General features: G+C 37.4%; 1 protein-coding gene across 5 annotated transcripts in view; it reads right to left on the bottom strand.

Moving 5' to 3' along the window:
• LOC136293347 (sodium channel protein type 1 subunit alpha) overlaps nucleotides 1–16,759 on the bottom strand; it is an 84,682-nt gene that overhangs the window by 47,442 nt on the left and 20,481 nt on the right. For 2 of the 5 annotated variants that reach the window (XM_066190012.1, XM_066190014.1), the window contains exons 1-4: nucleotides 4,497–4,588; nucleotides 3,583–3,711; nucleotides 2,965–3,056; nucleotides 1,580–1,852 (exon numbers count right to left, since the gene is read on the bottom strand). In XM_066190012.1, coding sequence (XP_066046109.1) covers nucleotides 1,580–1,852; nucleotides 2,965–3,056; nucleotides 3,583–3,711; nucleotides 4,497–4,576 — 574 coding nt within the window. In that variant the 5' untranslated portion in view covers nucleotides 4,577–4,588. Of the gene's footprint in view, nucleotides 1–1,579; nucleotides 1,853–2,774; nucleotides 2,867–2,964; nucleotides 3,057–3,582; nucleotides 3,712–4,496; nucleotides 4,589–8,978; nucleotides 9,098–15,790; nucleotides 16,107–16,759 lie in introns of those variants that run through there. The other 3 variants (XM_066190011.1, XM_066190013.1, XM_066190015.1) reach the window with 2 other exon arrangements.

The raw sequence follows: 16,759 nt of genomic DNA, 5'->3' as shown, positions 1-16,759 counted from the left end.
GCTAATAGCACTGGAAGAAGGAGCAAGCTGTAGGGAATTTGAGAAGATGCTAACAAAAATCAAAGAGATGCTATGGGAAAAGTGTTGTGATCATTGCTGCACTGGAAAGGATACCCAAGTGAGGAGACTCACATGGAGACCCCACGACTTCTCTTTGCAGCTGGTCACTGTGACCTCTTCTCTTTTTCTATCTTTCTTTCCCCTTTAGTTCTTAATTTACTCCAAAAGTAACTTTCACCGTTAGAGGTGATGCATGGGATCATCTACAGTCTCTATGCAAACCTGTCTCAACATGAACTGTGAGCATTGATTCGTAGGATAAGTTTGTCCCCTCACATTTAACTGTACTGGAATGCATTTCTTTATCCACTCTCAGACTGCCAGACTGTTCTGTGTCAGCAAAACTGGTTGAAAAATCGTACTTTGGGAAATTATCAAAGTGGAAAGATGCATTAAAACAATGTCTGAAGAACTTTGACTGAGGTTGCTGATATTTTAAATAATCCAGATGATGGAAGAACACTTATCAAATTTGGAAATTACTCTGATCTGACAAGGATGGTGGTAAGTTTGAGGAAACAGTTACATTTTCAAAGGTTCAGGCCAGCTGGAGAGATGGTTTGAAAAAAATAGGGTGCTGTTCAGGCTGGAACAATAACCTTTGCAAATGCAAAGTGAAAACTCAATGAGATAGAAGTCTAAAAGACTCAGGAGCAGGTAGATAAAGGCTGAACAAAATTACAATTGCAAACAACAGCAATCAATTGCAAATAACAGCAATCTATATAGGATTTATAAAATAGAAGTCACTATGCTGCCACTTCTTTCCAACTTAGTTCTCCTTATGTGGAGTAGAAATGCCTATATACAGTGGGTACTTCACTTTAAGAAGCATGCTCATGAAAAAGAAAGGATTCAGATGACAGATCAACATCCAGAAAATATATTCTGGAAAGGAGAAAATGGTTAATGACCTATGTTGTTTAGTGTACAAGAAGACTGAAAGAGGAGAGAGCAGGGCATGAAAACACAAGAATAGTCCATAAATACTACAGAAGCTGTGATTAATGATAGGGAATATATATATTTTTTATTACTGTTGCAGTTTGTAAGAACAAGAAACATTAATTTTAGAAGAAAAATCTGTTAGACCTCAACCCCACTCCATAATAATAATAAAAATAGTGCACAAGAATAAATGAGGACTTCATCACTGCACTTCTCACTGCATATCAGAAGTCTCCGATATCTGCCAGAAAGGGCTTAGCATACTGCTGCTCATCTTGCTTCGGATAACAAAATGGAAAACATTTAAGACTATTAAGTAATTTTAAGACTCCTTTCTGTCTCAGGGGAGATGTGAATTTGGCAGCTGGACCTGAGAAAAAACAGCTATACCAAGCAGCAAGACCATGTTCCTTGTTCCCTCTTCCATGCAGGCCTTTAGAGCAGATGTATGAACGAGAAAATATTTCTCCTGTTCTGTCTTAACGAAATGTATTGGCCCTTTCCCTCCTTCCTTCTAAGAACTTCGTAAGCCACAAACCCCTTCAGTGAGAATTCTGCAGACAATACTTACTTTCATCTTCAATGTACCCCTTCCAGTCAAATGGAGCCACTGTTGAATTAACCAATGTACCATTTTCACCTATAGTGCTGTTTATCTGGGAAGTAATATTTGTTTCCAAAGTAAAATTTTCTGGAGGCCACTGCAGGCATTTATTCCTCAGGTTGCCCATGAACAGCTGCAGCCCTATCAGTGCAAATACACTCAGACAAAACACAGTCAGGATCATCACATCCGAGAGCTTCTTCACAGACTGAATCAGGGCTCCTACAATAGTCTTCAGGCCTGCAAATGGAAAGAAGTTTTTATTCTGATGTTGGAAACTTTTCAAAGCACAAAAATGACAGTGTCTCCCAGTAAAGTTATAGATTTCATGCAGAAGCCCAAATAAATGATTGTAATGTCCGTGAAACAACATTTTTGTGAAGAGCTTTCTCACTTGTGAAAATGAATAAATAGCCGAAATTTATGTCCACTTGAAACTGTGAATGGAATGAGTTGCATATATTTCAAAACAACTTGTTTTAATGCTAAAACAAGCAACAATTTTTAATTCATGCTGTACATTGATCTCACATAAACATCTTCTTTCTTTTCATTTGTCAATACATCTTGCTCCAAACCTTTACTACTATCAGTTTTATAACATACTAGATTTAGAAGACAGTAGTAAAAAGCCTGTTCAACAATAAATAGGATTCAAATTTAATGCTATAAAACTGGAAATGGTTTGGAAAATTGCAGCATTTTAAGATAATAAATCCCCCATGCAACACCCATGCTATTCTTTATTATCTTATTCCTTCATCTTCTTAGTAAGTCAACAATGTTTTCAAACAGTTTGATTTTTTTAGACACAAATATTCACAACAAATACCACATAACATCATGTAGGTAGGATACACATGGGTAAGAAAACTTCAGGGTTACTAATTTTCATTGAATGTGGAGAAGAAAGCTTGACGTCATACAATGCAAACCACACACACTGTGTACTGCAATGTCTCATGCAAGGATCTGTTAAACTCAGAGGCTGATTTCAAAAGGAAAGTGCTCATTTTCAAAAGCAAAGAATCAGAGATTTCAGTGAATTCTGACACCTTCTGATTCCTGCTTTTTTGTGGAAAGGAAAAAGACTTATATTTAAAAAATAGGAATTCTGTTTCAGTGAATTAAAGTCAGCCTCAGTGTTTAACCTCGCTCTCACCTGGAATGACTGATATTGTTTTCAAAGCTCGGAGAACTCTGAATGTTCTCAACGCTGAGACATTGCCCAGGTCCACAAACTCTGTCACATATCTGTAATAGGGGAGTTCACACACAAACACAATGACAGGATAAAAAGGAACAGTTGGGAGGTAAAAGGGGCCTAACACCTTACACCAGTTACTTCTTACCTGGAATTACAGAAATAGTTTTCAAAGCTCTCAATACTCTGAAAGTTCGAAGAGCTGAAAGATTGCCTAGGTTTACAAATTCTGTTACATACCTGTAGGATTAAATCACAGTTATTCAGAATTTAGGCAAAGTTTATGCTACTTACTTGGGTCTTTCATCAAGACCGCTTTGGCGTTTTTAGCAAAAACTTAAATAGCAACAGTCAGAGGTTTACCTTTCACTGCAGTTTGCCTTGCATTAATATACTTTCAGAGCCTTCAGCTAAATTAAATGTCTCTGAAGTGAATCGCACTGATTTTACTTTGAAAGCCTAAAATTTATCTAGACTAGATTGGTAAGTTTGGAGAATGAAGTCAAAGGGAAGCTCCTTTTCTGCTCAGGAAAAAAAAAAAAAAAAAGCAGGACATGAAATTAGCCTCTCTAATACTAGCTGTACTAATGGCTTCTGCAGTATTTATGTTTACACCAAAATATGCATTTTTGAAAGTGAAAATTGCTTTAGATAAAAGTGAGTCCATAAGAGAATTTCCATTTAACAAAATTGATATGTATGGATACTAATTTCATGCCCTTTTTGCCCTTCTTTTTCCAAGAAATAGCAAAAAACAAGAACTTACGCAAAGGTAATGACAGTGAAATCAAGCCAGTTCCACGGATCTCGAAGAAAAGTAAAATCTTCTAAGCAAAAGCCCCTCGCAATGATTTTTATTAGTGACTCAAATGTGTAAATGCCAGTGAATGTATACCTGAAAAATATAGGAAAATTTATTCAAAATAATTAGGAATATTTTACATTGTATTCTGACAGAAATGTGATGATCAAATGAAAGGGGTTTTTATTTCACAGCTGGAGAAGAAATACAGTAAATAAGCACTTTCTTCTAAAATGCATTTTATTAATCAGAGATACTTGTGTATTGCATTAGTTGTGCTGTTGAAATACAGCAGTCCTGATCTTGTACATAAACAAAAATACATAAATCCATCAAATAAATAAAATATTAAAATTTATAGATGACATTCAGTTTAAAAGTATGCAGTAGTAGGTCCTTTAAGCAAGAAAGTGGTGAGTGTATATTACTGGATACTGTTAGAGTCATTAAAATGTAAAACACTGGTATTGGCTCTAAAGACGGACAGATGAAAGCAGGCACTGAATTCTCATTCTCACTTTAGTAATACTTTTGCTTGTATGCTGCTCTTAACTGACATGAACATGTAGGTGCCCATGGTTCTTCTACCAATGGAGTGGTGTAAGGAAGGGTAAAAACATTGGGTTGGTACTAAACCATGGAGAAAACCAGTGGAATCTCAGTAGAATACTACCTGTAAACTACTTTCATTGTTTTTATACCCTACTGTTTTACTAGAATGAGATTCAAATAATTATTCAACATTTCTACGTGGTTTAGAGAGGAAATAGTCATAGTGCCTCATGATAGCTCCTGCTAGCACATCTTGGACTGCAGTTACTATCGTGGTAACTTCTAGAGGAACAGACAAAGATATATTGAAATAATGTTTAACTTACTCTACATTCTTTGTCCAGTCTGGAGGGTTACTCATGGTCATAAATACGCAGTTGGTCAAAATAGTGCACATGATAAGCATGCTGAATAATGTAGGTACAGTTAAGGAAAACGCAGTAGCTATTCACACAATATCACATCAGTCATAGCTCAAGTACAGTAAAATATTGCCACTCACACAAAACTTTTAGACTTTGGTTAACATTGACCTACACTTAGCTTGACCTTGCATTTTTCACGTTAGAACATTAGGCTTTAATATTGGTCTCGATTTGTTGACACTCTGATATTGCTTTGCTGGTGTATTCATGTTTTGTTTTCAGCTAGTACTGAAAGGAGATGTCTCTCACACCCAGGGAGGTAACGTGAGCTGAACAAAAGCCAAAATGAAAATAACTTACAGGAGTATAGAGTTTGCCTTAAGTACCTGGCATACTGAATAAGTGTTAGTCTTTCACTTCTACAAGCTTGGTACTAAAATTAAGAGCTGGCATATGAAATGGGAAAAAAAGTTTCTACTATTTACCCAGAGCCAGAGCTGAACTGAGTCAATGCCACTCCAGTACCCAGCCAGTGCTGAAGTGAGTGCATTCCATGTTTCCCTAACACCAGCTTAATAGTACATGCTTCAGTCAATGAAACAGAAATCCACAGAGAGCTCACAGAAAAACGTGAACAGTTTTCCAGTACTAATTTTGGTCTCTCTCATACCCCAGCAAAAGCAATGTATCTGTGTCTACTAATGTTATAAATTTGAAAAATGCTTCAATAGTTGCATCAATTGAAAAGCACAGAAAACTGGTGAAGATTAGAATGAAATTAATTTTTATTTGATGTTCCAGCAAGAAACATTTAGGTACTCTGGGACTATGAAACCCAGACTAAGAGCTCAGAAGGGCTGGTTCTAGGGGGGTGGGACAATCCACTAAGGCTTCATGACAAAATTCAACACAATGTTCTTTGTCCACCAGACCACTGCCTCTTCGGACGGTGCAGTTCTCCCCTTTGTGTGGCAACAACCTCAATTCAAACATTTGGAAATACTGAAGTAATCAAACTAGATGAAAACCTGAGTCAAAATGGCCACAGGATGGCAGCAAAAAATAAGCGCTCATACCATACTCATACCAAACGGTTAACTTATTTTCCCTCTAGTCATCTCTCTAAATTGTGCATTCCTTAAAGCACTTGCATCACCATAACCGGCAAAGAAAATAGTTTAAACTAAAGAAAGCTGTTTACAGCTAAACTTGTACCTTAGAGCCCAGGATTTAATTTTTTTTTTTTCTCAATCAAGTAGATAGCATTTCATTGTTTTGGGTATATTTTTATACCATCGACAAAAACAAAATTTTAAAAAACCCCCAAACCATACCAACCAACTACCACCACGAAACCCAAACCAAGAACCTAATCCTTCAGTCTAGGTGAAGGAGGAATAAGAGAAGTAGCACTACAATCTAAACATCTCAGAAAATTGCTGCAATCATTAAGATCTTTGCTTACAGCAGCTGAAAAATCAAAATTTTGGCATACCTTTCCAAAAAACACTCAAATCACAGGGAAGGAATTAGCTCTCTGCTTCCCACAGAGGTGTGTGCCCTTTGCCTAAATGCCTGATCCAGCAGTGGATATTTTGGTATATTTCAGTAAGTGACTTAATTAGTTTTGAAGATCATGTTGCCATACAAGCTCTGTAGAGTAAAAATCGTTCAGTGCCTTAGAATAAATTACTAGAACGCCTTACAGTGCTTGTCATCCCAGTCCGCAGACAGGTCTAAAGAGCCTGTTTTAAATTAATTAGGAAATTCTTTTAAATATAAATAATCCATTCTGGAATCCAAGTTGGAGATGTCTGGCTGCAGTTTCAGTTGTCTCATGAAAGAGTTAGAGAAGCGCAATATACTCTCAGGAGAGCTGAGATTTTATCCCTGTGCAGTGTGCTGTGTACTTTCAGCCCAGTATCATGGTACCATTCACAACAAGGGCCACAGGTAGGTCCTTGCGTATTGCCCACTCTTTACAAAATCTGCCACATGTGGGAGCCAAAAGTCACCAAAATGCACTTCACTCTGAAAGGGAGCAGATGCTCATTAAGGGCAAAAATACTTAGAAATATAGACTCTGACCATTTGTCTTATGGGAATCTCAAATGCAACTGACACATTCAATGTTTGTGCACCTCTTCTCTCCCACCCACATTTTTAGTGATTCATTTACAAGCTCAATATTCCCTTAATTTACTATTTTATGTTCTATAAAAAGTCAACTAACTATCCACATAGGCAAAAAAAAAAAAAAATCACATCTATGATGGCTTCTTCAAGGAAATGTACTGCCTTTTTCATGCTCTTCCTGTACAGGCAGGCAGAGGCACTACACAGCCTCAAGCTAATCAATTACAGGAGCAGCTGAAGTCTCTTATTGCCTGCCTGGATTGGTGGAAGATGAAACATTCGGGAAAAAAACCAAACACTGCCAACTGGTTTCACAGATACCTTCTGGCAGTCAGGCCCCATTGAGGAGTACTATAATTTAAGCTTCCAGAGCCTTGCACAGGAGCACTGACACATTTTCTCGGGAGCACCTCCCCAATTCTTTCTAACAGAAATCTCTAGTACTCTGCAGCTCCAGCCAGTGCCACCTCCCTTTTTTTGACTGCTCAACACTCTACTTATTCTCACCTTTTCATTCCTTCCTATTAATTGCCAAAAGCTACCCATCTTCCACCACTCTTGCGCTGCCTCCTCAGCTCCATCTTCTGCCTTAAGTCGAGTCAGGCAGGCAAAAGGAGAAAAAAAAAGCAGACTACCAGGAGATGAGTCAGCAGAGAGAAACTCATGCTGTTACCAGTTTCTGTATCCAGTATTACAACAGGTACTGGCAGTGAGAATAATTGCAGGGAAAGTCTGTGAGCACTGCAAAGAGACAGTGTTTCTCTGCAGGGCAGCAACATCTGCTCACGTGTCTGGGCACATGTAATCAGAGCACCCTGTACAGAGGTTCAGAGGATTTGGAGGACAAACACATGAAGGTTTTCCAACTAATATGACAGTTTCATTGTGCTCAATGCTTGTTTTTCACACTGAAAGTGAAAGGCACATTTCTGTTACAAAGGCCAAAATGCCAAACACCTGCCACAAAATGTGGAGGAAATAGTTTATCTATAAAAGTCAGAGGATTATTAAAAAAAAATTCAATTTTACCCCTCACCTTTTTTGTGTAGGAAGCTAACCTTGTATAAGCAGCTGAGATTTGAACTGTAAAAAGGAACACTTTTAATGATTCTTAGTTAAAACACATTCATATCTGCAGTGTTTGTACTATAATGAACAATATTTTTAAAAAATAGAAAATTACAGGACTTGCACATCTATTTTTATGTTTTAGATTAAAACCAATTCTATGACTATATCTAAGATAAAAATAGCTCCCGCAATAGTTAGCTAAACTGAAAGAAAACGTCTTCCTATAATTGAATTAAATTACACAATCAGTTGACAGACGGAAGGAAAAATACTGAAATTACATATTGTCTACTGGAATTTCTTTTGTTCTTACTGTTGTCAAGACCAGCTGGATACTCTTTGAAGACAATTAGGAGAAACTTAAGATCAAACTCAGTAACCAATATGCCTGTGAAAAGCATTACCCACAACTCATCCAGATGCAGTGTTGGAAGGTATTGTAAACCAGTGTCATGTGAATGGATGAGCATTCATTGGAGGCTGCAATCTGACAGTATTTGGCTGTGTTTTCTCACCATCACCACCACTGTGTCTGTAGGTCTCTCTCAGCTCCCTGAGCTACTGTCCCCAAATGCTCCCAAACGACTCTCCAGCCTGACACCTTCCCCTTCTCTCACACTGCTTTAACTTCCCAGGAGCTCAGAGTAAAAGGTATTCTGATCCAGCAACCATCAGCCTTGTTTCTTATATTTCCAAAGACCTAGAAAATTCTGCCAGCAGTCTCTGTTAATAAGGCCTCTGCCTTTCACTACTTGTTCAATGTTAAGTCTTACTGTCACATGGAGATTTGGATAACTACATTTCCCAGTCCTAAGGTTCTGCAAAAAACCAACTGCACCAAAGCCTCACCCAGCAGAAATTGCCATCAACCTCTTATGACCCTCAGGCAGCAATCCCCCATGTCAGTCTAAAACTTTACCTTGTGCACCATCCCATCAGTTATGGCCCCCCAATCTGTCCACCATCTGCATGTACAGATGCTTTGCAAACTGCCTGCAGGAACGCTGCCTATGCTTTCTGGCAATGTATTAAATTTGGCAGAGGCTTATGGTGCAACTGGGCGGGTTTGGGAATGTGAGAATCAGCATGCACCAGCCAGGCTTCCAGGCACACTGCTGCAACAGACTGGAAGGCTGATCTTGAGGATAGCCCCAGAAGGACCCTGAACCTTTATTTATGATGAAATTGTTATATGTTTTCTTAATTTCATTTAGAACAACCACCAAAAAAGGATATGAATGTACCAAAATTTTAATAGCTATTTTTCTAAGAGGGTTGAAGGGTGTTAAAATGTACAGGGCAGAGGTGGCACTGAATCGGAAGATTGCCTTCCCTTTATTCAATACTATAAAGGTCTGAAATAGAGAAAGAAAAGACATTTTATCAGTGTTTATTCACCATAGATTCTCATTTAAAAACAAGTAAACAATAACCAAAATTGTAACTTTTTGAACAGTTAATACACAAAAATCATGAGTAATTTTTCAAATAAAAAATTATTTCCAGTACTTACCTGATGAATCTGACATATGAGAATGCAATTAATTCAATTCATTAATGTTTTAGTTTTACTTCTTCATTAAACAAACTCAGTAAAGTAATATTCCTTTTCATGTGTTTCTTGTAAATAAAGATGCATAAATTATTACCTGAAATTATAATTTTATTTATGTTTTCCCCCAGAAAATTCTCCCTGTTTGAAACACCACAATCAGGATGTGGTGATGCCTTCCCCCCGACTCCTTTCCACCCCACCTGTGGACTTCATTGATATATTAGTCTTACTAACCAGAAATCCCTCTGGAAACTGATTTAATAGACTATACACTTGTTTAATTTTCGAGGTTTTGTGCTAAGGAGTGAGGGAAATAGCAGTAACATATACAGCCACGTTCAGGTAGATCTCTGAGGACTGGACATCTGAAAATACCTTACTGGAGGGGAGCAAGAGACAATCCCAAATGATCCTCCTGCACAATTGTGGTTTCCAGGTGTGAAACTTTCCCAGAAAATACACACTTTTAAACTTTAAGTTTTAATACCTATGGAGTTAATCAAATTTAGAGAAACTTGCAGGCATGCAAACCTTACTTCAGAGAATTGTAGAAGGCTCTGTAGGTTAAATGTCTCAAATAAATACACGAGCCAAACACTGCTTTGTATCCACTGCAGATCATGATAGCTGCACCTGCCCTAACACTACAGCACAGAAAATGTGGGCTGTTGGGTTCTTTGTGTCATTAAGGTGCTCTTCAACTGCAAGATCAATCAGAAAAGAATGAAAAACAGTGCAGAAGGAAGGAAGGTTCAGGAACTCAGAAAAAATCTGCATCCAGTGGAAGGAACAATGCAAGAATCATAACCTAAATTCAAACGAAATTAAAGGGAAATGTCTAAAATTGCTTTTTTTCCTTTTTGTTTTTCCATTGTCGGAGTTTTGTATTTGGCACATAAACTATGAGAAAGCCTCCCTGATTTTTGTTAAGGTGCTGATGAAAGGAGCTGTAAACTAGAATGCCAGCGGAAGCATGGGAAAGGGTATGTTGGTTTCATCTGGCATCCATGCCGTCAAGCATTGTTTCAAGACTGTAAGCAGTGAACTACATGACTATTTCCAGGAAGGTAGACAGGGAAAATATGCCAGGGAGGTTCAAGGACAATGCTTCAGTCTGCTGAGATTTGGAAAGTTTAGAATGGATGGACTGTGAAGTATAGAAATGAATGACTAGAAGCACACAGGAAGTGGAGAGAGATGTGGAGATGGGGTTTACTGAAGGCAGAGAAGCAAGGATTAAACTGCAAGGAAAAGCTGCTCCAGTCCCAGCAGCTTCTTCCCAGAGCTATTCCTCCATCACAGCTCTACACAGACACCTTCTCCTACAAACCAAACTCCTTAGGAGTAAGGGACACTACCAGCCAGAGTTTACACTGTCTTGAGTACAAACTCAAGATGTGTAGGAAGTATAAGATATGTACATGATTTCCCACTTCTGCACAGAAATGGAGAAACTACATGTGAAGCTGAGGACAGCCTGAACTAATGTTTCCAAATTACACATCCAGTTCAGGCTTTCAGGTAACAGCCTGCAGATGACCTGAACTTACATGAAGATTTCATTTCAACTACTGAAGCAACCAACCAGACGAAATACTTTTTGGCACAATGTTTAAAAGCCTCACACCCCAAGGGGAAGGTGAATTTCTCTGCCAGGTCTGTCCCCAGCCCCCAGGACTCACATCTCAGATGCCTCCAACTCATGCTCTTTTTTGTAGTTATGAAGTATTGACAAAATGCATTAAAAATCACACTTCCTACTAACTCTGTATCTAAGACTACAGCACCTTCATTTAGTCAACCTACATTTTTTAAAAAATCTTTGAACACAAGCATATTAAACATACATCTATTTTCATATTCCTTATGGAAAATAACAGCATGTTGGCACAGTTCCAGTTTCAGTTGGAAGCTGCTGCTATTTTAGCTGTTCTACTTTCTGCTGCCCTGCATAAGCAGAACCAACAAGACATAAATTCCCTACCTCAGTTTTAATTTTCACTCAAAGCATCTTTGTGACTTGAGCTTTCAGAATGACTTTGTTGGTCCTCTAAATTCCTCTAAATGGCCTTAAACATGAATTAAAACTGTACCTTAATCCCGGAGGAGAATTTTCATTTAAAAGTACAGGTAAGAGCTGATATGCAAGCCCCATGTAAGCTCCCTGCTATGCCTGCTAAATCTCCCTCCACTCTCAACCCAGATGCAAGCCAATGTGTAGGCAAGTGTGGATGAACATGAAGTATTGTACCCAAACCTGTCAGGATAAAGTAGACACATACTAAGAAAAAATAGATAAATTCTAAACAAATTGTAAGATTAATGCTTGTATCTGAAGGATTATGTATGAATTTCAGGCTTTATGTTTTATTCATTTTTATAAAGGCACAAAACTGACTCACAGTCAAAATATTTGAGTGTGAATATAAATTCAGAGTTCCCTGAAAGGAAGTTCCTGATTTGCTGCTTTTTGCATCTGTAACCTAAACCCCAATCCATCTTCTGCCATATTTGAAATAAAGCCAGAAATTGAATTCTTAGCAGGGCAAAGGAGGAGGAGGAGTGTTTTGAGAAGACGTAGCTAAGAGAGAAGAGTCAACACTGAATAAAGATAAGGTCTCTGAGAACCTCTTGGGATAAAGAGTTCCCAAAACCTTATTTCTCTGCTCCTTCCTCCTAGTTAGCTTTAAATGTAGTTTCTGGAAGGCTAGATTTAGTGCACTGTGTGCTACCCCATTGCATTTCCACCTTCTGAAAGACAGGAGCAGATGCAACATTGAACTGGGGCCTCAGTTCCTCTGGTAAAGTTCCCACAGCAGCTAGAACAGGAGATTCATGGCATATGAGAAGTTTCCATTTCTTGGGTTTGTGGTTATCTTTTGGAACAATGTTTTCTAGCAAGTCATTAACATTTTGCTTTGCTAGTACTTTTCACTTAAAAATTATTGCACAACTACGAAAATATCCAAAATCACAAGTGAATTCACCTTGGCTGGTGTAATAAATAGAAGCAATTTTACAGAATCTTTTTGGGTTTTTTGCAACCCAAGACACATCTGGGAAACCCAGGAGCTAGTGATTTGATGAGATTAGGGACTGATATTATCGAATGCCAGGAGAAAAGCAGGCATCTTTGCTGACAGACATAATTGAGATCCATCTGGCATGAGGTAGGGCATGGAGTGACAATAAACATAGAGATAAATAGAGATATGAAGCAATAAAAATAGAGGTGTTAAGTGTTGTATCTCTATCATAGCAGGATGAAAATTAAAGTTTTTACCCACTTAGTTCCACCTATTCTCTCCCTCCTCTTTAATGAAGCAGCCTAGGTTCAGAGGAAAAGAGCCAGCCCTTAAAGTATGAAACCAAGTGGACCAGATTTTGATTCATGCCCGCAGGTCAGGATCTTAGAGGATTCCAGCTGATCTTTTATCTATAGACAATGAAGTGAACACTGTTGATCCTTTGTGAGGGCAGCTTGAGCATGAGCAGGAGGCAGTATTATACTGGGAACACACAGATTTGTGCTTACACAGAAGTGGAGCACAGAACATGAGTGAACTTCCCATTCACTTTTAATCAATTTTGGATTAAAAAAGAAAAAAGAGCATTGCAACCCTTTAGGATACTAAACTTCACAGTTCTAAAGACCAGCATTATTTGCCACCACAGTCAGCAGCATTTCAGAATAATGAAATCATTATAGTATAGGAGGACATTATTCTTTTACAATAAAATAATTACGTTTCAAGGGTCCAGTTGCTGTCTTTCAGGCTACCTGTGATACAGTGTAAATCAAAAATACTATCAAGTGTGTAAACCTCCTATAATGGGCTGTCCTACTGTCAAACAGCAGTTGTCAATATTTTCCTCTTCCTTTCAGCTTCTGATTAGTATTGAGTAAGGATATGTCCATTTTGGTGGTAGGTTTTGCACAGAAGCCCACTTACAAAACCACAATACTATTATAGCTATTTGGTTTTGCTTCTCTTGAAAGATTTTTTTGTTTTAACTTTTCATCTCAGGTCTACCTCAGGCACAAATTAGGGCTCTCAAATCAGCTCAAAAGATGTATATATTTCTGTCTTATTATCTATTAAACTGGATCAAATCATGCACAAACTTTTTGCTTAGAAAAAGCAGTCCCAAGGATGGAACATAAAACACTCTTGATGACATTTAAACATTCATTGCAAGAAAAACAGAGTGAGCTTGATCAATCTTGGTACAAAGAATAGGGGGTGGGGAAAAAAGAAAACAAGCAAGAGAGATGCAATATTTGCCTATAAGGCAAATGATGGATGTCTTCATTCATGATCCAAGCTTGCAATAAAAAATATTCCTAAAATTCCTATACAGCTTTTCCAAATAAGCGCAGTGACCAGTGCGGTGAGAAACCATTTCTATTTCCTATTTGAAAGTCTGGAAGACAAACTTTCTGAGAGTTTCTGTCAACAAACTAGCTATATTTTATGCTGAGATCTTAACAGAGCTCCGAAGAAACAGTGGCATCTGATAATCCTGCACACTTGCTCTAACCCTTTCTTGCAAGTAAGTATTTTCTTTCATTCTGGTGTTTTTCTTTAGATCCATGACATATCAGATAGACGCTTCACCAGGGAGAAACATAACATCTCTAATGATTGTGCAGCAGTTGTCACACTGTCTCACATTGGAGAGGGTGTGCTGATGGATTTCTCGGCTTTACAAGGTGGAATTCAGACAGGGGTAAAGAAGAAGCTAAAATGTTAAACATCACAGAGATAAATACATTGAGCATTCCTATGCGTCTTCCTAGAAATGTTCACTTATGCTTCAAGCTTTGCTCAAATTATTTTTCCTTCTGAGACTTGAAAGAGCATCAGCAGCTGCCAATATTTTCAAAATACAAGTGAAACAAGACATAAGTATTTCCAGAACTCACACACAGCTAGATAATAAAATCTAGAAATCAGATATTTTGAAGTAAAATTACAGGTGAAATATTGAAATAGGTGTTGATTTTCTGTTAGGAACGTCTATTTTCCTCTTACTGAAGGAAGAAAAAACAGAGAGAACTGAAGCATTTGAGAAACTTTTCCTTGTCTTAGACTGACAGGGCTGTTTCTATTTCTGTCCTATGGAAGATTAAAGCACGTGCACAGAGAGAATATGCAGATTTCAGCAGAAAGAAGAGAATCCCAGAGGGTAAGTGTTTGGACCATACATATTTAGTGTGCAAATAAAAAGATTCTTCCTTTCAAGTAGTACAGAAACTTGACTGAATATGTTGAGCTGGTTTTTCTCTCTTTTCTTGCAACTCTATCACTAGACCAGGCTGATTTAGTAAGTTTTCAGCAGCATTTGTGAAGGGACTGAAAGGCTCTTCCATTTCCAAGGGCTTGAGAGGCATACCTGTCATAGGTCATACCTATCATGTATCTGTTTTCACTGCCAGGAACATAAGACTGACTGATTTGGCTATAAAGGTCGAGGATGAGCTGTGGGCAGGTAGGGATTAAATTATATGGAATACTGTATCATAAACAGACACAATTAGTACAGAACACTACAAGACCTGCTTTTATAGAAACACGTCTTTTATCTTTGTAAAAGTAGAACTGTGATTTAAAGATAAATCTTCATATGCTGTGAATGGCAGATAAAGGCTCTTTCAGAAGCACCAGATAATAGAGATAAAAATATTGCTCTTTCACACAATATTTTCTCTCTTGTCAAAATGAGACTCATAAATCACATGAAATTCAGCAAGCTGAGACACATAGAACACAGTAGTTTCTGAAAGTCAAAATAACTCTTATCTTGATATTGACAGTTTTCACAATCACAGAGTCCAGTAATTAGAGTATCACCCAATCTAGCTACAGATACAAAGCATGAACTTTTTCTGATGCTTATAGGCTATGCAACAGGATCATTCTGAAAGGATTCCAGGCCTATCCAAGGCCAGTTTCACTAAAACTTTAAAATCAGTTTTACACTCTTTTTGTTACATTTACTGCTTATCTGTTTGTTTCCCTATTGATTCCACAAATTTCCTAAGCATTTGCTGTCAAAGCAGATTTCTGTGAACAAAATGTTCTATGCATCAGTACATGCTGTCAGTTTTAAATCTGAAGAACCTTAGAGAATTTTGGGGTTGTCAGTATGAATGTATGTTCATTTTTAAGAAGTTCAAAAAGTATATATGTATTACATATCCACATGTTTATTTAGGTATTATATATTGCTTATAATCAAAGATCACATATTATGCTTCAGCTTTCATATAAATGTTCCTTTGATATAAAGTCAGTTATATCAAAGAAATAAATTTTGAGGTAAATTAAAAGAAAAGGGTGAAAAGCTAGCAGCCATTAAGGCAAATGGGTTCTGGCTGCAAACCAACATACTGAAGTAACAAGCTATATGATCCACACCAAGAAAATGAAACGAGCATGATAACACACTCCGAGCACTGGCATAGGAACAGGATTGATGTTAGACTCACTTTTTTATTGATGTAATATGGGTCCATGTCTTCCAAGGGCTCAGACACCATTCCTGGAGGTATGTCGCCGTATATAAAGGGGAGTGTTTTTCCTGCCTCCAAGTCACTGTTTGGTTTTGGCCCATTTTCATCATCATCTTTACGGTCTGGTTTAGGATTCTTAGCTTTTTCTGCAGCAATGCGTTGTTCAATAGCTGCAAGAGACTCTCTAGTGAAGTATTGGAAGCTGTCTGGTCCTGGTGGTACAAGCACTGACTGCTCCATCTTTTCATCCTGCACATTTTAATTACCATTTATTCTTCTGCATAGGAAAATACTAAAAGAAAGCAGAAAAAAATTTTCATATAAACATGTTGAAATCACCAAATAAGAAAGATGTAGCAGTTATTTTCAAGTGCAATTGTTTTTGCTACGTTGAATTGTTAAAATACACAATTTGAAATTAATGTAAAGAAAGACAAAGTAAGCAGTTTAGCTGGTGGCATTTGTAAGAACTCCTTGTGTTGTTCTTACACTAGTTATTGAAACAGTAAAAATTTCTCTGCTTCAGACCTGCTCCAAATAAGAAAAATTATGATAGTTAAGAATAATCAAATACATTCTTTCCTCACAAGTCTAGTTATATTATGATCACACTCTTCTGGAATTAATCAGGATTACATTGATAACTATAAATAGAACAGTTCAACAGAGCTAACACAGAAAATTTCACTGAGATCAGCAAAAGTATCAGAAAACATGTGCTGTTAAATCAGAATCTCCATTTTAAAAAAATCAAGTCTATATATTATGAAGTATTAAAGTAATGATTCCAAGTAAATCTTTGTATGGGAAATTATTTTAGATAAGAAGAGCAATTGCCTAGTATTATTTCAGTTTAGCTGTTACTGTGTGTCTGGTTCTTTATAAAATAGCTGTAACTGGAAAATTCTGGAAGTATTCTACTATACATATTTATTTGTATATTAC

Source organism: Chamaea fasciata, unplaced genomic scaffold (assembly GCF_029207755.1).
Source record: "Chamaea fasciata isolate MVZ Bird 193981 ecotype frontalis unplaced genomic scaffold, bChaFas1.0.hap1 SCAF_8, whole genome shotgun sequence".
NCBI lineage: Eukaryota > Metazoa > Chordata > Aves > Passeriformes > Sylviidae > Chamaea > Chamaea fasciata.
Note: the sequence above shows the minus strand (reverse complement) of the source record. Positions and strands in the feature narration are given on the sequence as shown.